Here is an 18372-nt window from a genome sequence, read left to right on the forward strand (position 1 = left end):
CAAGATAGGCCATCAATATCTGTTCAGTGGGGATCCCACATCCCAGACGATCCCTTGTTCTGCAGTCGCTCTGGACCCAGAAGCTGCACTGGAACTACACAGCTCTGTCCACTGCATAGAGGACAGAGCTGATTACTGCAGCGCTGTTCCAATTCCTTTCTGCAGTGTCTCTGCCCAGGAGGAGCAGAGCAGAGAATGAGAGTTGTAGTGGCTCTGGCTGCAACAGTTATGTGCATAAATCATAGTGGCAATTCCCACACTGATGCTTCCTAGGACTGTGCACCCTTTCTTTCCTCTGGGCACACCCTGATGGGGCACCTGCCTGATGGTAGTTGGAGTGCCCTTGGTGTTATGAGTTCGGTACAGGTGCTCCACAGGAGATGTAGAAGCTGTGGCCGGCAAATGGTGCTGGAGTTAGTAACCAGGCCAGCTATAGAAAATAGTCAATGGCAGTTGAAGTACATCAATGGTATCGAAACACAGTTCCAAACAATTCACAGTGCAAATCTCCCCTATTAGCAATGTATGGATATGAGCAATGATGGAGGTTGTAGTACTTCTTCCCTCTATCTTTCTTTCTCTATGCAGAATCTAAGGCTGGCAATAAGGTTCTTGTAAAGCCTGTCTGTAATTCCCAGCTGTGAGGTACAGAATTAAGATACAACTGGTCAGGACCTGGTCAAAATGTAGAAGGGTATATTAGCAATGTCCCTCCCACTGCAGCAAATAGCTTAATGACAGACTTCAGTTCTTGGCCATGCAAATTCTTGACCTTCCAATTTTTCCAGGACCTTCCACATGTAGCTCCTCTCTCTTCCTCAGCTAACATTTAAAAAAAAACACTAGGGGTGGACCTAGGCCCATCACCTAGCCTCCTACAGGGGCAAGGTGAGGATAGTTAACCTGACATATATATACAAAAGTATATGGACACAATACAATAGATGATAATAGAACCAAATAACAGTAAATAACAATGAATCATTTTGCAAGTACCCTCTTCTGGGGGTACTGCACGTCAAAGAGCAGTACTGTAGTAACCAGCTCCATCCAGTACAGAGTAAACAGAGCTGTGTAGTACTAACTTCCGGCTCCAGCGCTACTGCAGAACAGCTGATCAAATGGGTGTGGGAGTAAGACCAAGCCAATTGCATTAATTCAGCTAAAATAAAAAAAATCTAAATAGAAAATTAAATTAAAACACTCGGGTACCTCAGTGTGACTGATCTGCATGACAGCCAATGATGACATGACCACGTTTCCATAAGATCTGATGCTTTGCCCTTCCCAACCTTGGATCGGCTCTATTAATATCATGTTATTTAGTTCTTCACGGGTTCTCCCCCAAAACAGAATAGGCTGAAAAAAAATCACATGAATATTTAGATATTGACAAAAAAGTATAACGAGCTTAAACAAGTTCTTCAGGATTTATAACATTGATGGCCTATCCTTAGAAAAATCAAACACTATGCAAAAGCACTATGCTATATTCACTCTGTAAAAAAAATTTGGGTACTTAGCAAATATATTCTGATCAAAATCATTTTTGCCCATCTACCACAGCAAGGTGACCTCTTTAAATGAGAAACTAACTCTATTTGATATCTCTTCTTGTGCCAACTCACAAGGAAAGCAGGTTCTACATACATACTGAACCTACCCCATTTGATACCTCTTCTAGTGCCACCAAACTGACAAAGAATTCAAAGAGAGCAGGCTTCAGATATATATAAAATCAGCCTGTGAGAAAGATAGGTTTGTTAGGAGTGCACAACCAAAATGGAGACTAGTGTTGATCACGAATATTCGAATTGCGAATTTTAATCGCGAATATCGGCACTTCGAGAATTCGCAAATATTTCGAATATCGCAAAATATATTCGTAATCGCGAATATTCGTGTTTTTTTTTAAATACCAGTTTATGCAAATATTTATTAGAATTTTCGCAATCAAGAAAATAATGCCTGGAGATTACGAATTCGCGAATTCTCGAATATATGGCGAATATTCGCCCAAATATTCGCAAAATATTGCGAATTCGAATATTGCCTTTGACGCTCATCACTAATGGAGACAGCCACAGCTCCAGATGCATACAGCAGAAGAAAAAAGACAAAGTTAGTTTGCACATTCTGAATGCGCAGCTGCGTGTCACCATGGCTGAGAGTGTAAACTCAAACTTCATTTATATAGTGAGCATAGCATTATTTCATTTATTCTGTGTTTGTACGGTGCTGTCGCATTGTGTTTAATTTTGTATTTTCATCCATGGCGACGCATACCTGGATGTGCTGACTAACTTTGTTATTTGTTACTGCAATATGCTGAGGGAGTGGCAGTGCTCCAGATGGCGCAGCCCTGCCCACAGTGCACTGGCATCCTAACTTGTATAAAAAAAAATTATAATAACATTTCTCTGGTTTTAAAGCACAGATTGAGTTGAGCCTACAATTGGGCTATTTTTCCTAATTTTTTTTATTTGGTGGGGGTTTTTGGCCTTAGAACTTAATCTTTTAAGTCTAATTTATAGGATTCAGAGTACAGATTTTTCTGATTAAGAGCTCCAAATCCACTGATCCCCTGCTTCCCTTCATATTGGTGCTTAGCTCTAGTGGCATCCCTTCAATGGAGGAAGACCATGCAACTGCAACGAGGGGATGGGGTGGCTGACACTGAACTCTTTCTTGTTTTCCTGAAAATAAATCACTGCATTTTCTGATGCAGCTGTCACTGGGGGAAGCTCAATGCCAAGAGATTCCAGTTTATGATAATTGTATAAATTCTTATGTAGTGAGCTCCCCCTAGTGGTGGCTGCAGGCAGCCAGCTTTGTAATAGAAGGGCAGCAGATTTATCAATGCATTTGTTTGGTGCAAATACATTAAGAAATTTATTTTTTCCAATTTTTTTCCCAAAATAGAAGTCGGATAAAGTGAGTGAGGTAGAAGGTATCCTTTTTTATAATTTTTTTTTATTAAAATTCTTCAACTTAATTTAAAAAAAGCACACAAATTCATCAGAAATCTGGGGATTTGCACCTTGTGTTGCTTGGGAGTAATTGATGCACGTGTCCTGTAGTCCTGGATTTTAATCTGACCAAGGTCAACATGTGCTCAGAGTTTGCATGTTCTCCCCTTTGTATAGGTTTCTGTCAGGTCATCTGTTTTCTTTCCACACTTCCTATGAAATTGGTGCTAATGTATACATAAGAGATGGAATATTAGATTATAAACCCCACTGGGGACTGGAACTGATGAGAGTAATGACTATGTCTGCATAGTGCTGTTTAACATGTTGACACTATCTAAGGAATTAACCCTTCTCACTCAGTGGCATACTATAGTGTCACTTAGTGTATGCTTTAACATTCAGGATCATTATAGTATAGCTCTCACTGCCGGGATAGGTGATAACTCCAATCTCGGCAGTTTAACCTCTGAAATGCTGCAGTCAATAGCGAGTGCAGAATCTGAGCAGTTATACATGGGAAGAGAGCTCGCTCTGTCCTCTAAATTACATCCTACAAAAGCAATTGCAGGGTGCCAAGTAGTTTTCATGCCAGCCAGGTCATTCTGAAGGCCCTCAGGCCTGCCACATTCTGCCCATTAATACAAAATGGTTTTCAATGAGAGGTTGCTTGTTTCCCAAAATGGTATCAATAAAAACTAAAGATCGCCTGCAAAAAAATAAGCCCTCACGCAGCTCTGTCGACACTAAAATAAAAAAGTTATGGGTGTCAGAAGAATAGGATGACACAAAGCAATGGCTTTATAAAGAATGTAATAAAACATTAAAAAAAACACATATAAATTTGGTATCGCTATAATCGTACTGACCTGCATAATAAATCTAACATGTCTTTTTTACCATGCAGTGAATGTTATAAAAACAAAGCCCTAAAATAATGTCAAATTGTTTTTCCACACTGTTCTAAAACGTACACGATACATTAGCGGTACCCCAAAACGGTGTCATCAAAAAATACAACTTGGGTTACATAAAAGAAGCCAAGCTATGGCTTCTGAAATGTGGACATGAAAAACCTAAAAAATTCTGTAGTCTTAAAGAGTTACTGTCATTTCATTTTTTTTTTTTTTCATAAATGTATAGTACTGGTGATATACAAAATGTTGTAATATATCTTATCTGAGAGAGATGCTTCCTTCACCCCTTATCAGACTCATCTCCCGTTCCCCCTCCTCTTTACTAACTCTCAATTCACTGCTCAAACCTGTCTTCAATGAACATGGGCGCCCTGTTCATGGAAGGATTATAAGAACTTAAAAATCTATGGAGCTGGGAGGGGAATGAGGAGAAGGGAGGGGCTGGAGGAGACAAAAAAGGCTGAGAGATAGCCAGACCACTGCTGGTTTGTAAGTGATTTACTGTCTAAAGGGCCCTTTACACGGGCCGAGAATTGCATAGATCAACGCTAAAGAGCATTCATAGTAACGCTTGTTAACCATGATCTGATGGTGTAAATGTACCGCCGATTCCCCGGCGAACACAACAATGGTTAATCGGGTCGCTTGTGCGAACACAAAAATCCTTGTTTCCCAACAGCAGATTATGCTGTGTAAAAACGATCTACTGCTGGCAAACTACGAGTCCTTAAGAGATGGCATTATCGATCGCTCCTCCCCATACTCTGGAGGAGATCGCTGTATGCAGCGGTGGGATTCAATTTTTAACAGGTTCCCTACTCAACGGTGGACACGCAGCATCACGACACATGTTTACATATACATACACCATATATATGTAACACACATACACATAAATACACAATATACATGGTACACATACATAAATACACCATATACTGTACACACTACACACACATACCACATAACTAAGGAGCTAAACTATCAGCGGCGCACGAAGCAATGGAAGTAAACATCTCCAGCTGCCCTGCTTCCGCCACAGCACCGGATTGGGACTCACTCAGTGACATAGTTCTCCAATCCAGTTCTAATTTTAACAACCAAATCTGGAGAACTGGAGGGAACTGGCTGAATCCCATGCCTGGCTGTATGTAAATGTATCAGTCTCCTCCACCAGCGAGCATCAGATTGTAATATCATCCCGTGTAAAGGGACCAAACTTCACTGCACAATTCACATTTTAACTGCTTAGTTCTACAGTGTAATGTCCTCCATCACTGCTGCTTCTGAGGGTGTACTACAGAGAATTGGGGAGGAGACTCTCCTGTTTCTCCATGTCCTGTGTATGGGGAGACATGATACCAGCTAGTTTCCATCTACCAGCTGTAGAAAGGCGCAGGGGTCCGTCATTGACGGAAGGTACGTGTCACCGAGGTTCCTGGCCTCAATGAGATAAGAATCTGTAATTTTGTGCGTCAGCGAGTGCTCGCTGACACTGTTTTAGTTAGTGTGGCTGTAAAGCCAATCCGGGCCAGTTCTTATTGGGAGCAGCCAAAAAGCAGGGTGGGTGGCTTGGTTTTGGGCTGGGATTTAAAGACCCAGCCAGCAGTTTAGCTGGCTGTGGTATGATCCTCCAAGTGATAGTGGAGATGTGGAAGCTCTGTGTTTTAGGGAACTGAGGAGATCCGCCATACTGCAAAGCTGAGAGCTGCATGAGAGCCTCCTGCTGGGAGTCAGGCGCCCTAAAGCCTGCTGTGGTCTGCCAGGTGATTTATGTTATTTTGGGAACTCTTGCTGTGTGAACTAACACCAGGACCCTGTAAAGCATTGTTTTTCTTTTCTGCCTTTTCTGTGTGAATAAACACTGGACTTTTGTTTTTTCAACCGTGGTCTTGCCTCTGTATTGCGTCCGCTTACCCTGCCTACCAGAGCAAATCCCTACAATTGGTGGCTTGGAGCGGGAAAGCGCAGTGAGGCTGGCGTGATCGCCGAAATATTTTTTTTTGCACACGGGTGTATGTCGTTTATCAAACCTGCTATATTTAAACCTGTGTCACGTGACAAAATGGAGGCTGTTTTGAAGGCCCTCATGGAGGCTAATCCGCAGCAGCAAGAGACCAACCTGCAACAACACGAGGCTAATAAGCAACAGCAAGAAACCAACCAGTTGCCGCTACAACACGTGATGGCTTTGCAAACAGCAGGAGCAACCCCAAGCGTCCACGATGCCCGGAAAGAAGTTCGTGCAGCGATCCCTAAGATGACACCCACAGATGACATCGAAACATACCTGGCGATGTATGAGAAAGTCGCCACCAGGGAAAGGCTGTCCCCGGACCAGTGGGCTGAGGTCGTTGCTCCTTTCTTGGCATCAGAGTCTCAGCGCGTGTATTTCGATTTGCCGGACAATCAAGCGGCTGACTACCCAAAGGTAACGGGGGGAGATTTTGGCAAGACTGGGGGTGAATGTGCTGGTCCGGGCCCAGCGGGTGCATCAGTGGGAGTTCAACCCGGCTGAGCCCATGAGACCCAAGTATTATAACATGCTCAACCTGTTGCAAAAGTGGCTACAACCTGACGTGCTGAGCCCCACTGCTATGTTGGACCGGTTGCTAGCAGACAGGTTCTGGAGGGCTCTGCCACCCCTTCTCCAGCAATGGATTGGCCAGGTCTCTCCAGGTAATGCGCTGAAGATAGTTGACCTGGTGGAGCGCTATGAGGCTACCCGGAACTTACAGGGGGGTTCTTTTGGGAGGGGGCACTCAAATCCTGTGACCCTCCGCCCCGAACCTGGCGACTGGCACCCACCAAACCTGCCCGGGATGTGGCCCCTGTGGACCCCGCTCCAATGGTCTGCTGGCGGTGTTGGGAGCCTGGCCGTGTTTGAGCAGACTGTCCACAGCAGGGGGAATCCATGGACACGAACTATGGCTTCCATCAATCATTATATGCCAGGAAACTGTGTGCCGTAGGTGCTCCGGAGTCTCTGAACCACCTGTGCCAGATGGAGGTGGGAGACACTCCAGCGGAGGCTCTATTGGACTCAGGGAGTCTGGTGACCCTGATAAGGGCTTCCCTGGTACGCTCCGCTGAGTACACCGGCTGTAAGGTCGGAGTCATGTGTATACATGGGGACATAAAAGACTACCCTACTGCTATGGTGTCTCTGTCCACGGTTTCCGGCAGGTGGACCCATGAGGTGGTTGTCGCAACCAACCTACACTAAGAACCTATAATAGGGAGAGACTTCCCGGGCTTCCCGGCACTGTGGCCGGTTGCGAGAGTGACTGATAACCATGAGACAGGGGTAACCCTAGCACAGCGGTGGGGAACCATTTTGCTGCCAAGGGCCATTTGGATATTTGTAACATCATTCGGGGGCCATACAAAATTCTCAATAAAAAATTTTTACTGCTGTATTTGGTCAAACATATAATTGACTTAGGGATAAGTTACAGAAATTGCACTTCAATTAAAATAATCTAGAGGGCTGTATTTTTGCAGCACAAAATAGCGCCTGCACTATATATATACAGTATATTACATACAATACAGGCGCCATATTGACCACACATAGCAGTCTAATTTTTAAGTTCAGAATGTTACTTATTTGACATTAATGGCAGGAAGCTAAACCCAGGGGGTCCAGAGAGGGGTTCACCCAGCTTTCACTCTCCCTGCCTCTTTCTTCGCAACTGTCCCTGCCTTTGTCCCTTTCTCAGCAAAATATCTGCCCCCACCTCCATCAGCCTGAAATCAGCCTCCTATCAGACCCCCCAGGCCTACATCAGCCTCAGATCAGACTCCCATCAGACCTCTAAGCCTCAGATTAGACCCCAATCAGACCCTTCCTAGCTTCAGATCAGACTCCCATCAGACCCCCAGCCTCAGACCAGACCCGGATCAGACGCCCAGCCTCAGATCAGCCCCCATCAGACCCCCCAGGGTCAGATCAGCCCCTATAAGACCCCCCAGCCTCAGATCAGACCTTCATAATACCCTCCCTAGCCTCAGATCAGCCCCCATCAGACCCTCCCCAGCCTCAGATCAGCCCCCATCAGCCCCCCTAGTCTCAGATCAGACCCCTATCAAACCCCAGCCTCAGATCAGACACCCCCAGCCTCAGATCAGACCCTCCCAAGCCTCAGATCAGACCCCCATCAGACCCTCCCCACCCTCCTTTAGCCTCAGATCAGCCCCAATCAGACATCAGATCAGATACTGTATTTAAGATAAACAAATAAACTTACCTCTCCAGCTCCGTACGGCGCTGCCTCTTGGCAGATTCACTTACCCTCCCTGTTCTTCTTCCTGCCGCACTATATTGTCACCTCACACCGCACAGCGTCAGGTCATAGTGCACGTCTACGTGCACTGCGTCCTGACGCTGGATGTGTCAGGACACAGTGTGGGGCTGAAAGAAGACCAGGGAAGGTGAGGACAGCCAGTGCAGTGCTGTTCTCACCTTCCTGTGCCTCCCGTATGCTAATGACCGCTTCCATAATGGAAGGGGTCATAAGCATTTTCACATTATGTTCTGGCAGGGGGCCGGGGGCCACATGAAATGATACCGTGGGCCGCATACGGCCCTCGGGCCGGAGGTTCCCCACCCCTGCCCTAGCAGAATGGCCCGGCTCCGGGGGGAGACCATAACCCTGTGAACCTGAGTCCGAAGGGTCAGCGGTAGGGGTGAACACCACTTCGGTGGAGGAAGGGGAGACAACCCCGCTAAGTGTGATGGTGGGAGACATAGAGGACTTGCCACCGGGTCCTGAGCTGGCAGACCTCAATGTCTCCGGGGATAATTTTGGTACCACCCAGCACCGGGACCCAACCCAATCCTGAGCCTGGAAAAATGTATTAATAGTAGATGGTAAACTACAACAACCAGGGGCAGAGTCGGTGTTTTGTGGTTCATCAGGATATGTTGTATTGGGTAAATCAGCTGCAAGGTGAATCCATCGAACAGTTGGTGGTGCCCCAGGCTTATCGCAAACTCGTGTTAGAGTTAGCCCACCAGCATGTTCTCGGGGGTCATTTGGGAATGCAGAAAACACAGGACCGGATACTACAACGGTTTTACTGGCCCAGTGTGTTTAAGGAGGTGGACGAGTTCTGTAAGTCTTGCCCGACCTGCCAGGCAACTAGCCCCCAGCACCTTTTTCGCAGTCCCTTGGTTCCTCTCCCGATCATCAAGGTACCGTTTGAGCGAATCGCTATGGACCTAGTAGGCCCAGTACCGAAGTCCGCTAGGGGACATCAACACATCTTGGTTGTCCTTGATTATGCCACTCGGTACCCGGAGGCAGTGCCATTGCGACATACATCGGCGAGACTTATAGCTAAAGAGCTAATGGAAATGTTCTCCCGAGTGGGGTTACCTAAAAAGGTCCGGACTGACCAGGGGACCCCTTTTATGTCCAAGGTCATGAGGGAACTCTGTAAGTTACTGCGTATTAAACAGTTACGGACATCCGTGTACCATCCACAAACGGACGGACTGGTTGAAAGGTTTAACAAAACTCTAAAAACCATGTTAAAAAGGGTGGTGTCCAAAGATGGAAAGGATTGGGACCTTCTTCTGCCCTATCTCATGTTCGCAGTGCGAGAGGTGTCCCAGGCCTCTACTGAATTCTCGTCCTTCGAGTTGCTATATGGCAGACATCCTCGTGGTTTGTTGGACGTAGCCAAAGAAACATGGGAACAACAACCCACTCTGCATAAAAGCGTCTTTGAATATGTTACCAAGATGCAACAGCGGATAGAGACCGTTTTGCCTCTTGTCAGGGAGCATATGGAGGCCGCTCAGCGAGCCCAGAGTCTGATCTATAATCGGCAGGCCCGGGTCCAGATATTTAACCCGGGTGATTGGGTTTTGGTTCTGGTGCCGACCGTGGACAGTAAGTTCCTAGCCAGGTGGCAGGGGCCCTACGAGGTACGGGAAAAAATTGGAGAGGTAAATTACAAGGTACACCAGCCGGGGAGGCGAAAACCAGAGCAGGTTTACCATGTAATTTACTAAAACCTTGGAAGGATAGGGAAACCTGGGCCAGAGGTTTCGGCTCCTCTGTCTGATGCAAAGGAAGCGGTTGCCACAATAAAAATTGCTGACAGCCTCTCCTCTAAACAGGCTCAGGAAACCAGGGAGTTTGTTAGTCGGAACACGGATGTTTTCTCAGACCTCCCTGGACGCACTTCCATAATCCAACATGACATTGTCACTGAGCCTCAGGCAAAAGTCCGGTTAAAGCCATACCAGGTGCCCGAGGCTCGGCGAAAAGCCATCTCGGAGGAAGTACAGCTCATGCTGCGGCTAGACGTCATTGAGGAGTCTAAAAGTGAGTGGGCCAGTCCTATAGTCTTAATTCCCAAGCCAGATGGGACCTTACGATTTTGCAACGCTTTTCGGAAATTAAACAAAATATCTAAGTTCGATGCATATCCCATGCCTCGGGTAGATGAACTTATTGAGAGGTTAGGCAAAGCCAGGTATTTTTTTGTTTTGGACCTCACCAAAGGGTACTGGCAGGTACCCTTGAAAGAGGCTGCCAAAGAGAATATTTCCTTCATTACACCAGAGGGGCCGTACCAATATAAGGTGTTATAATAATGCATTATACACCTATCTACTGAGGAAGGAACTTGGTTCCGAAACGCGTCTAGTGTGTATTAAGACCTGGCTATTAGTGCGGTTTTTAAAAAACGCAAGAGGACTTTCTTCAATTATTTCATGTGCAATCGTTTTTAAAATATACAAGACGTCCCACACCGATGCAAAGATCTTATCTACTAAGGACTCACCAAGTGGACTGACATTGTGTTGCTATATCTGGCATTGCCGCAAATACAAGGTAAATCCTGTTCACTCTTCCTGACCTGACGAGTTCAGACAATACCGGTTCAACTCAGCTGTACCAGCTTCCGCTGGTCTGACGGTTCAGACTCCTGCGTCACAAACCAGCGATCGACTACCTGGCTGGACACGTGGGACGCTGAGAGAGCGGCTCTGATGGTTTGCTCCGCTAACAACAAGTAAGTGGAGCCCTACTGAGTGGAACAAGTGCGGTTTCTATTTTTGTCAGACAACATCCTAACACAGAGTCCTTCTGTGAGAAAATATAATTGGGACAAAGCAGAACCTCCGGTTCCAACTATACGGCAAATTGACATTTGAAAGCTTGGACATATGAGCGGTCCAACAGAATACCCCTTGCAGCCCAACTTTAGCCATTAGGTCTTATTCCTAGGAGTACTCCGGTTATTTAGGTTTTGTGCGTGAGCTCCGCACTTATATACCTATTTACACATTTTTGTCTATATATGTATGCTGATACTGACACAGTCAGGCTGTTGTGATTGAATGTATCAATAAATTTTAAAGCAAAAATACTGTGAGCCAGCCTATATTTATATTGATTTATTCCTCTTTTTCAGCTGGTAAACTGAAAGGCTGTGCTCCAGTAGGTTGCTGGTGGAGCCTTTTCTAAATATTTGTTATTTGTTACAATATAAGGTGTTACCCTTTGGCCTGCATGGCGCCCCAGCCACTTTCCAACGTCTAATGGATATTGTACTTCGTCCACATCGGCGGTACGCCTCGGCTTACCTGGACGATATTATCATTCACAGTACCGACTGGGAAAGTCACCTGCCCAAAGTACAGGCCGTAGTGGACTCCCTTCGAAAAAGAAAGGACTAACAGCTAACCCAAAGAAATGTGCGATAGGGTTAGAGGAGACTAAATACCTTGGGTATGTCATTGGGCACGGAGTCATCAAACCCCAAGTAAGCAAAATAGAGGCGATACAGAATTGGCCCCGACCTGTCACCTCTAGACAAGTAAAGTCGTTCCTGGGAATGGTGGGCTATTACATGAGGTTTGTCCCCCATTTTTCCATATTAGCGGCTCTGTTGACAGGGCTCTTAAAGGGACGGAAGTCCGTGATAGTCCGCTGGAATGACCAGGCGGAAGAGGCTTTCTCTGCTTTGAAGTTGGCCCTGTGTGGGTCCCCGGTTTTGGTGACGCCCGACTTCAAGAGGGAATTTGTGGTACAGACTGATACCTCCGAAGTAGGCCTCGGTGCGGTACCGTCTCAGGAAGTCAACGGGGAAGAGCATCCTGTTGTCTTCCTCAGCCGTAAGCTCACTCCAGCGGAGACCCGGTACAGTATAGTGGAGAGAGAGTGCCTGGCCATCAAGTGGGGACTAAAGTCTCTCCGCTATTACCTTTTGGGGAGGAATTTCCGTCTGGTGACCGATCACTCCCCTCTCAAGTGGATGAGCCAGGCCAAAGAGAAGAATGCTCGGGTCACCAGGTGGTTCTTGTCTCTGCAAAACTTTAAGTTCACAGTAGAACACAGGGCAGGCCGGTTACAGGGAAACACGGATGCCCTGTCTCGAGTACACTGTCTGGCGTGTGTTCACCCCCTTAAGGGTTGAACAAAGGGGGGAGGTATGTAGGAAGGCGCAAGGGTCCGTCATTGACGGAAGGTACGTGTCACCGAGGTTCCTGGCCTCGGTGAGATAAGAACCAGTAATTTTGTGTGTCAGTGGCAGCTGCTACTTAGTGTGGCTGTAAAGCCAATCCGGGCCGGTTCTTATTGGGAGCAGCCAAAGAGCAGGGTGGGTGGCTGTTCCCCACGTCCAGGCCAGGTTTTTGGCTGGGTTTAAAAACCCAGCCAGCACCTCAGCTAGGTGTGGTATGATCCTCCAAGTGATAGTGGAGATGTGGAAGCTCTGTGTTTTTGGGAGCTGAGGAGATCCGTCATACTGCAAGGCTGAGAGCTGCATGAGAGCCTCCTGCTGGGAGTCAGGCTCCCTAAAGCCTGCTGTGGTCTGCCAGGTGATTTATGTTATTTTGGAAACTCTTGCTGTGTGAACTAACACCAGGACCCTGTAAAGCATTGTTTTTCTTTTCAGCCTTTTCTGTGTGAATAAACACTGGACTTTTGTTTTTTCAACCGTGGTCTTGCCTCTGTATTGCGTCCGCTTACCCTGCCTACCAGAGCAAATCCCTACACAGCTCAGAAACAAATTATAATTTCAGATCTTTTACAGAGGAAAAAACTGTTAAAAAATGCCAGATACAGGTCATATAATGGCCAGAAATAGTGGTATTCATCGTGGACACCCACATGGCAGATTATTCTGAAAAATTGTCTGAAACAGTTATGCTACCAAACTAGGTCATGCCCTTAAGGAGTTAAATAAATAGTAAATGATAAACAGCCAAAGAGTGAAATCATAAAATGATGTTTGTCTGTAGCCACCCCAGGTAATATAGTGGTGGTGGCTGCAGGCCACAAACTCATCAAGGAGCAGGAGATTTGGAGATATTTATCGGAGAACCCTGGAACTCAGCTTATGGGCGCTAGGCTAATCACCACCACCCCTTATTTCTCTGGACACACAGGTCACTCCTGTGATGGGATTTACTGACAGGTGTATTCCTTTCATTTATTTTCGGAAAATATCTATGAAAAACACACAGGACAACACCTGTGAAGAGCCCTAAAAGCTACAAAGAAAGCTGGTGTCACTGTCATGACAGCTTTATTTGCATATCAGTTAATTTAATACCTCCTGGTGCCAATTATTTTATTCATGACTTTCCCAGTTTCTTTGTCGTCTTCAACCATTTTGATCACGTTGGCACATATTACGCTAATGGGCCAAACGAGCTTCCCAGTCTACAAAGTACATTGCCTCATTGCTTCAGATAAGTGACATCTTCTCTCAGATATTGAAATGTGGGTTCTTGTTTTTTATCTATTTGATAAACTCATAGGAGATTACGACTTGTTTATTGCTAGGATTGTATAGTGGTAACAGGAAAAGTAATGTTTTTCAGCAGACTCCATATTTCCCGATTAACAGTAGGTAAGTAATAGTTCTGGTATCTATAGTGAATCGATTCTAACAGGTTGAGTTTGTTTTCAAAATCAGCACTGATGGGCCTCTGCTCCAAGGTGCTGGCCCCGCTGGTCAAGAGACTTTCCCTCCTTCTTGACAGGACCAGACATCTCGCCCAGTCCTAAATATCTCGCAGCTGTGCTGTTGCTTTGGGCATCGGCGCAAGTGCAGAGTGTCTGCTTCTATCTGAGCAGTGCAGATACCGACTGCATGTGCGCCACTGATGTCACCCGGAAGTGGAGGCGGCAGCTTGAATGGAGAAGTGTAATTACCCAGAGTGCCATTACCACTCCTTTTGACACCTTGCTACCATTTCCTATGTGCTAACATCTGTCATCTAATGTATTTTATGTCATCTTCTAATAATGTGCATATTTATTCCATGTAACTGTTGTGTTTCATGTAATGTGCCTGGTTACCCAAAGGTGGCAGCAAACATTTGGCAGTACTAATTGCAGGGAATGGACTGGATTGTCCATTCTCTCTCTCCCTCTAGAGGGAGAAGGAGAGGAGGAGTTTAGTGTCAGTGAGTCAGTCTAGCTTAGCCCCTGTATGGGGAAGCAGCAGGTTCTCGTCCCTCCTGGGCGAGCCTGCAGAGTAGTCTACCCTCCCCCCCTCCTGGGGAAAGGTTGTATGTTGGCTCAGAGGCTCTGCCTCTAAAGTGCATTTTAGCTGCATGTCCCCTCCTGGGCTTGCATTGCTTTCACCCAAGCTGAGCTGAAGCTTGAGGTACTCAAAGCCAGGACAAGAAGTTCCTAGGATTGCCTACAGAAAGAGACAGACTAATATTGCTAACATAGCAGAGCTGAGAGAGCGAAACTAAGGATACAGCAGAGAGGAGTTTGTTTTTCAGAGAAAGTATTTGCCTGCCATTTGCCGGCTGAAACCTATTCGAAACCAAGATAAAGTCTGGAAACTGTATGGATTACCGTTTATGCCAAGTAAAAGCAACTGTTCAACATTAACTCAAGTCTGGACTCAACTCTGTTATACCCTATCCAAGTTCTTCATCCCTTTTTGCACTGCTTCGGATGACCACGTCTGGGATCCAACCGTATTCCGGTAGGAGCACCATGACAAAGTGCTACACAACATCTCCAGAGATATTGTGGCCTAATAAACACCACCCTGGCCTTCCTACAGTTGGTACCAACATTACCATCTACAAAGGGGACTCCATGTCCCAGTTGCTTAACTGCAACTGGCGTCATGTTTACTTGCCCTATAAGAGGGAAAAATTTTGTAGAAACCTCCCCAGGCATCCGTTGCAGAAGTGCCATCTCCGGGTGTTCCAAGGTTGTCTCACCTCAGACAATGGGGGCATATTGCTAGGATATGCCCCTATTGTCTGATAGGTGCGGGTCCTACTACTGGGACCCGCACATATATTGGGAACGGAGCCCTGCAAATTGGTGGCTGGAGGACTGTGGTCCGGCCGCCACCAAGCGTTCGCCTCATAGAAGTGAATGGGAGCGCACCGCGCATTACCGGCCACCAATACCATTCACTTCTATGGGCCAGGCGGAAATAGCCGACCCACTGCTCGGCTATTCTCCGCGACCCCATAGTAATGAATGGTGGGTGGCTGCGCATGCACAGTGCGTCCTCCACCATTTTTCGGCGCTCCGTTCTCGATATAGGTGCGGGTCCCAGAGCTGGGACCCACCCCCATCAGACAATGGCGGCATATCGCTAGGATATGCCCCCATTGTCTGAGATGAGACAACCCCTTTAAGTGCAGTGAGTATTTGCGCTGCTCAGGTAGAAGCAGCAGATCTTCTGTGCATATACTTATGCCTGAGGCAATGGTACAGGTGCAAGCTTGACAGGTGAGATGTCTGGCTCTCAGGGGTGGACTGGGAACTTAAAGTGGCCCTGGAGAAAAAAAACTTAAAGTAGACAGAAGGTGGGGCAACACAAGTAGGGAGGGACAGCAGCAGTAGGCGGGGCCAGCAATATCTGCCCCAGCAGAACAAAATACCACAGTGCAGCACAAAATATCGCCCAAGCAGAACCAAATACCACAGTGCAGCACAAACTACTGCCCCAGCAGAACTAAATACCATAGTGCAGCACAAATGACTGCCCCAGCAGAACCAAATACCACAGTACATCACAAACTACTGCAACAGCAGAATCCAATACCACAGTGCAGCACAAGATACTTCTGCCCCTGCTTGCAGTATCCAACTGTATCACAGTCCTAAGGACTGTGATACAATTGAATTCAGGAGGTACCTGTGGCCACCAGCCTGGTGCATATGTACCTGGTGCTCCTAGCATTAATTAATGCTGAGAACATCAGATCTATGTACCCAGCTGGTGGCTGTCAGAAGGGCTCAGACTGCCCTATGGGTATCGACTCACTGGGAAATTTCCCTGTAGGGTCTATGGCCAGTCTGCCCCTGCTGGCCCTCTTTTGACCTGAAGGACACTTGTTTAAATGCTGCATGCCTTTCAAACAGCTGATTGGTGGGGGATCCAGAAGTTGGACCCCACTGATCTGATATTAATGACCTATCCTCAGGACAATCCCGCGGCACAAAGAGCCAACCTTCGATGTCGACACAAACTTGGTTTATTGATTTAGCAGATGTTACCATCTGCTCAATCAATAAACCAAGCTTGTGTCGACATCGAAGGTTGGCTCTTTGCGCCGCGGGATTATCATTTGTATTTTAGATACATTTTGCCTTTTTGGGGACATCCCTACGTGGAAGTGCTCGTATCCCTGGCTGCATGACCATCCAATCCTGGGATTTACAATACCTGTTTTCAAACCCCCAGTAGTGTTGTGCCTATCATATGCACAACCCAACAAGGTGAGCCTCCCTTTGAAGTGATTTGTATTCCTCTAATATATGACTATATTACCCTATGGTGCGCCTATTGTGTTTTTCATAGAGAAACATTGCCTGTTACATTGATCTATCCTCAGGACAGGCAATCAGTATTATACTCCTGGAAAGCCTTTTAATTATAGATTCTTACATCAGTCTCTAATTATATGATTACAACATACCTTAGACACAAACTGTGTGTGCACGGTGTGAATACCGGCCTTGCCAGGGGTTAGGATCTGCAGAGAGATGAGCATCATGGTCAGACATTATAATCTTTCATCAAGAAAATTCTGATATTTATTATTAATAGTGATGAGTGCAGTATTGAAAAATTTGATTTGGCTACTTTGCCGAATTTTACCAAAAAATTTGCTTTGTGATGAATTACTTCATCACAAAGTGCATGTAAGTAGTAGGTGCAATGACAGGGGGCGGCGATTACACCACTCCTGTCATTGTACCCTTCAGATGCCGCGTTCATAGCTGATCGCAGCATCTGAAATTAATATTACAGTGCAAAATAAAATAAAAATGTATAAAAGCATACTTACCTCATCCATTTGTTCGCGAAGAGTCGGCTGACGCCATCTTAATTGAAGATCTAGCACAATATCTCATGCGGCCCGTGATGATGTCATCACATCGCCCGGCATGATGACGTCATACGTCGCCGTGCACAGGATTTCTTGAGAGATCTTCAATGAAGATGGCAGCGGACTGCTCTTCGCACTCAAACGGATGAGGTGAGTATGATTCTTTTTAATTTTTTACAGCCATTCAGGGAAAATCAATTCGCTACCACGAAGCACAAGGAAATTAGGCTTCGTGGCAAATCGAATTTTCCTGAAATTCGGATCAATGACCGCTTTGTGGACTTCGATTCATTCAACACTGATTATTAGGCCTCTTTCACACTACCGTTTTTTTTTTTTTTTCGTTTTGCGGGCCATTTTTTGCGTTCCGTATACGGTCTGTATACGGAACCATTCATTTCAATGGTTCCGCAAAAAAAACGGAATGTACTCCGTATGCATTCCGTTTTTCCATTCCGTTGAAAGATAGAACATGTCCTATTATTGCCCGCAAATCACGTTCCGTGGCTCCATTCAAGTCAATGGTTCCGCAAAAAAAACGGAACACATACGGAAATGCGTCTGTATGTCTTCTGTATCCGTTCCGTTTTTGCGGAACCATTTATTGAAAATGTTATGCCCAGCCCAATTTTTTCTATGTAATTACTGTATACTGTATATGCCATACAGAAAACGGATCCGTGAAAAACGGACTGCAAAACACTGAAATAGCCATACGGTAGTGTGAAAGAGGCCTTAAAGTAATTGCAGCGTCCCACTACGTGTGTGTGGGCACTGCTTAAAAGTACTTTTTGATCATAACAATTGCATTGTACAGTATGGTATAACTTTGCATTTGTGTATTTGCAAAATCCCTGTTAACAGGCCTATTAGGTGTAATGTATACATCCCGCCACTAGATGGGGATAAAGTTCTGGTCCTATATATATCCAGGTCAGGCCTAGGTAAGGCAGAATAGAGTGGGACAGAGCAGATCAGACAGGTCAGTGTGATGATCAGTGTGGATATTGACACTGAGAGTGAAAAGGTGCAGATCCAGCACGTCAGCTCTAAAAGAAGTCTTAGTCCAGAAAGGGACAAGAGAAAAGGACAAATTTAACCGCATCCAAAGGATAAAAGCCGTAACCCAGGCATAAAG

At 46.0% G+C, this 18372-nt stretch overlaps 1 protein-coding gene across 1 annotated transcript in view; it reads right to left on the bottom strand.

Annotated features, from left to right (window-relative positions):
- The window catches only part of LOC120997064 (probable pleckstrin homology domain-containing family N member 1), a 94671-nt gene that overhangs the window by 22659 nt on the left and 53640 nt on the right, over window positions 1–18372 (bottom strand). Inside the window, exons 3-4 of the mRNA XM_040426976.1 lie at window positions 16821–16877; window positions 1213–1359 (exon numbers count right to left, since the gene is read on the bottom strand). Of these exons, the coding sequence (XP_040282910.1) occupies window positions 1213–1359; window positions 16821–16877 (204 nt within the window). The remainder of the gene's footprint in view (window positions 1–1212; window positions 1360–16820; window positions 16878–18372) is intronic.

Source organism: Bufo bufo, chromosome 1, assembly GCF_905171765.1.
Source record: "Bufo bufo chromosome 1, aBufBuf1.1, whole genome shotgun sequence".
In the NCBI taxonomy this organism is placed as follows: Eukaryota; Metazoa; Chordata; class Amphibia; order Anura; family Bufonidae; genus Bufo; species Bufo bufo.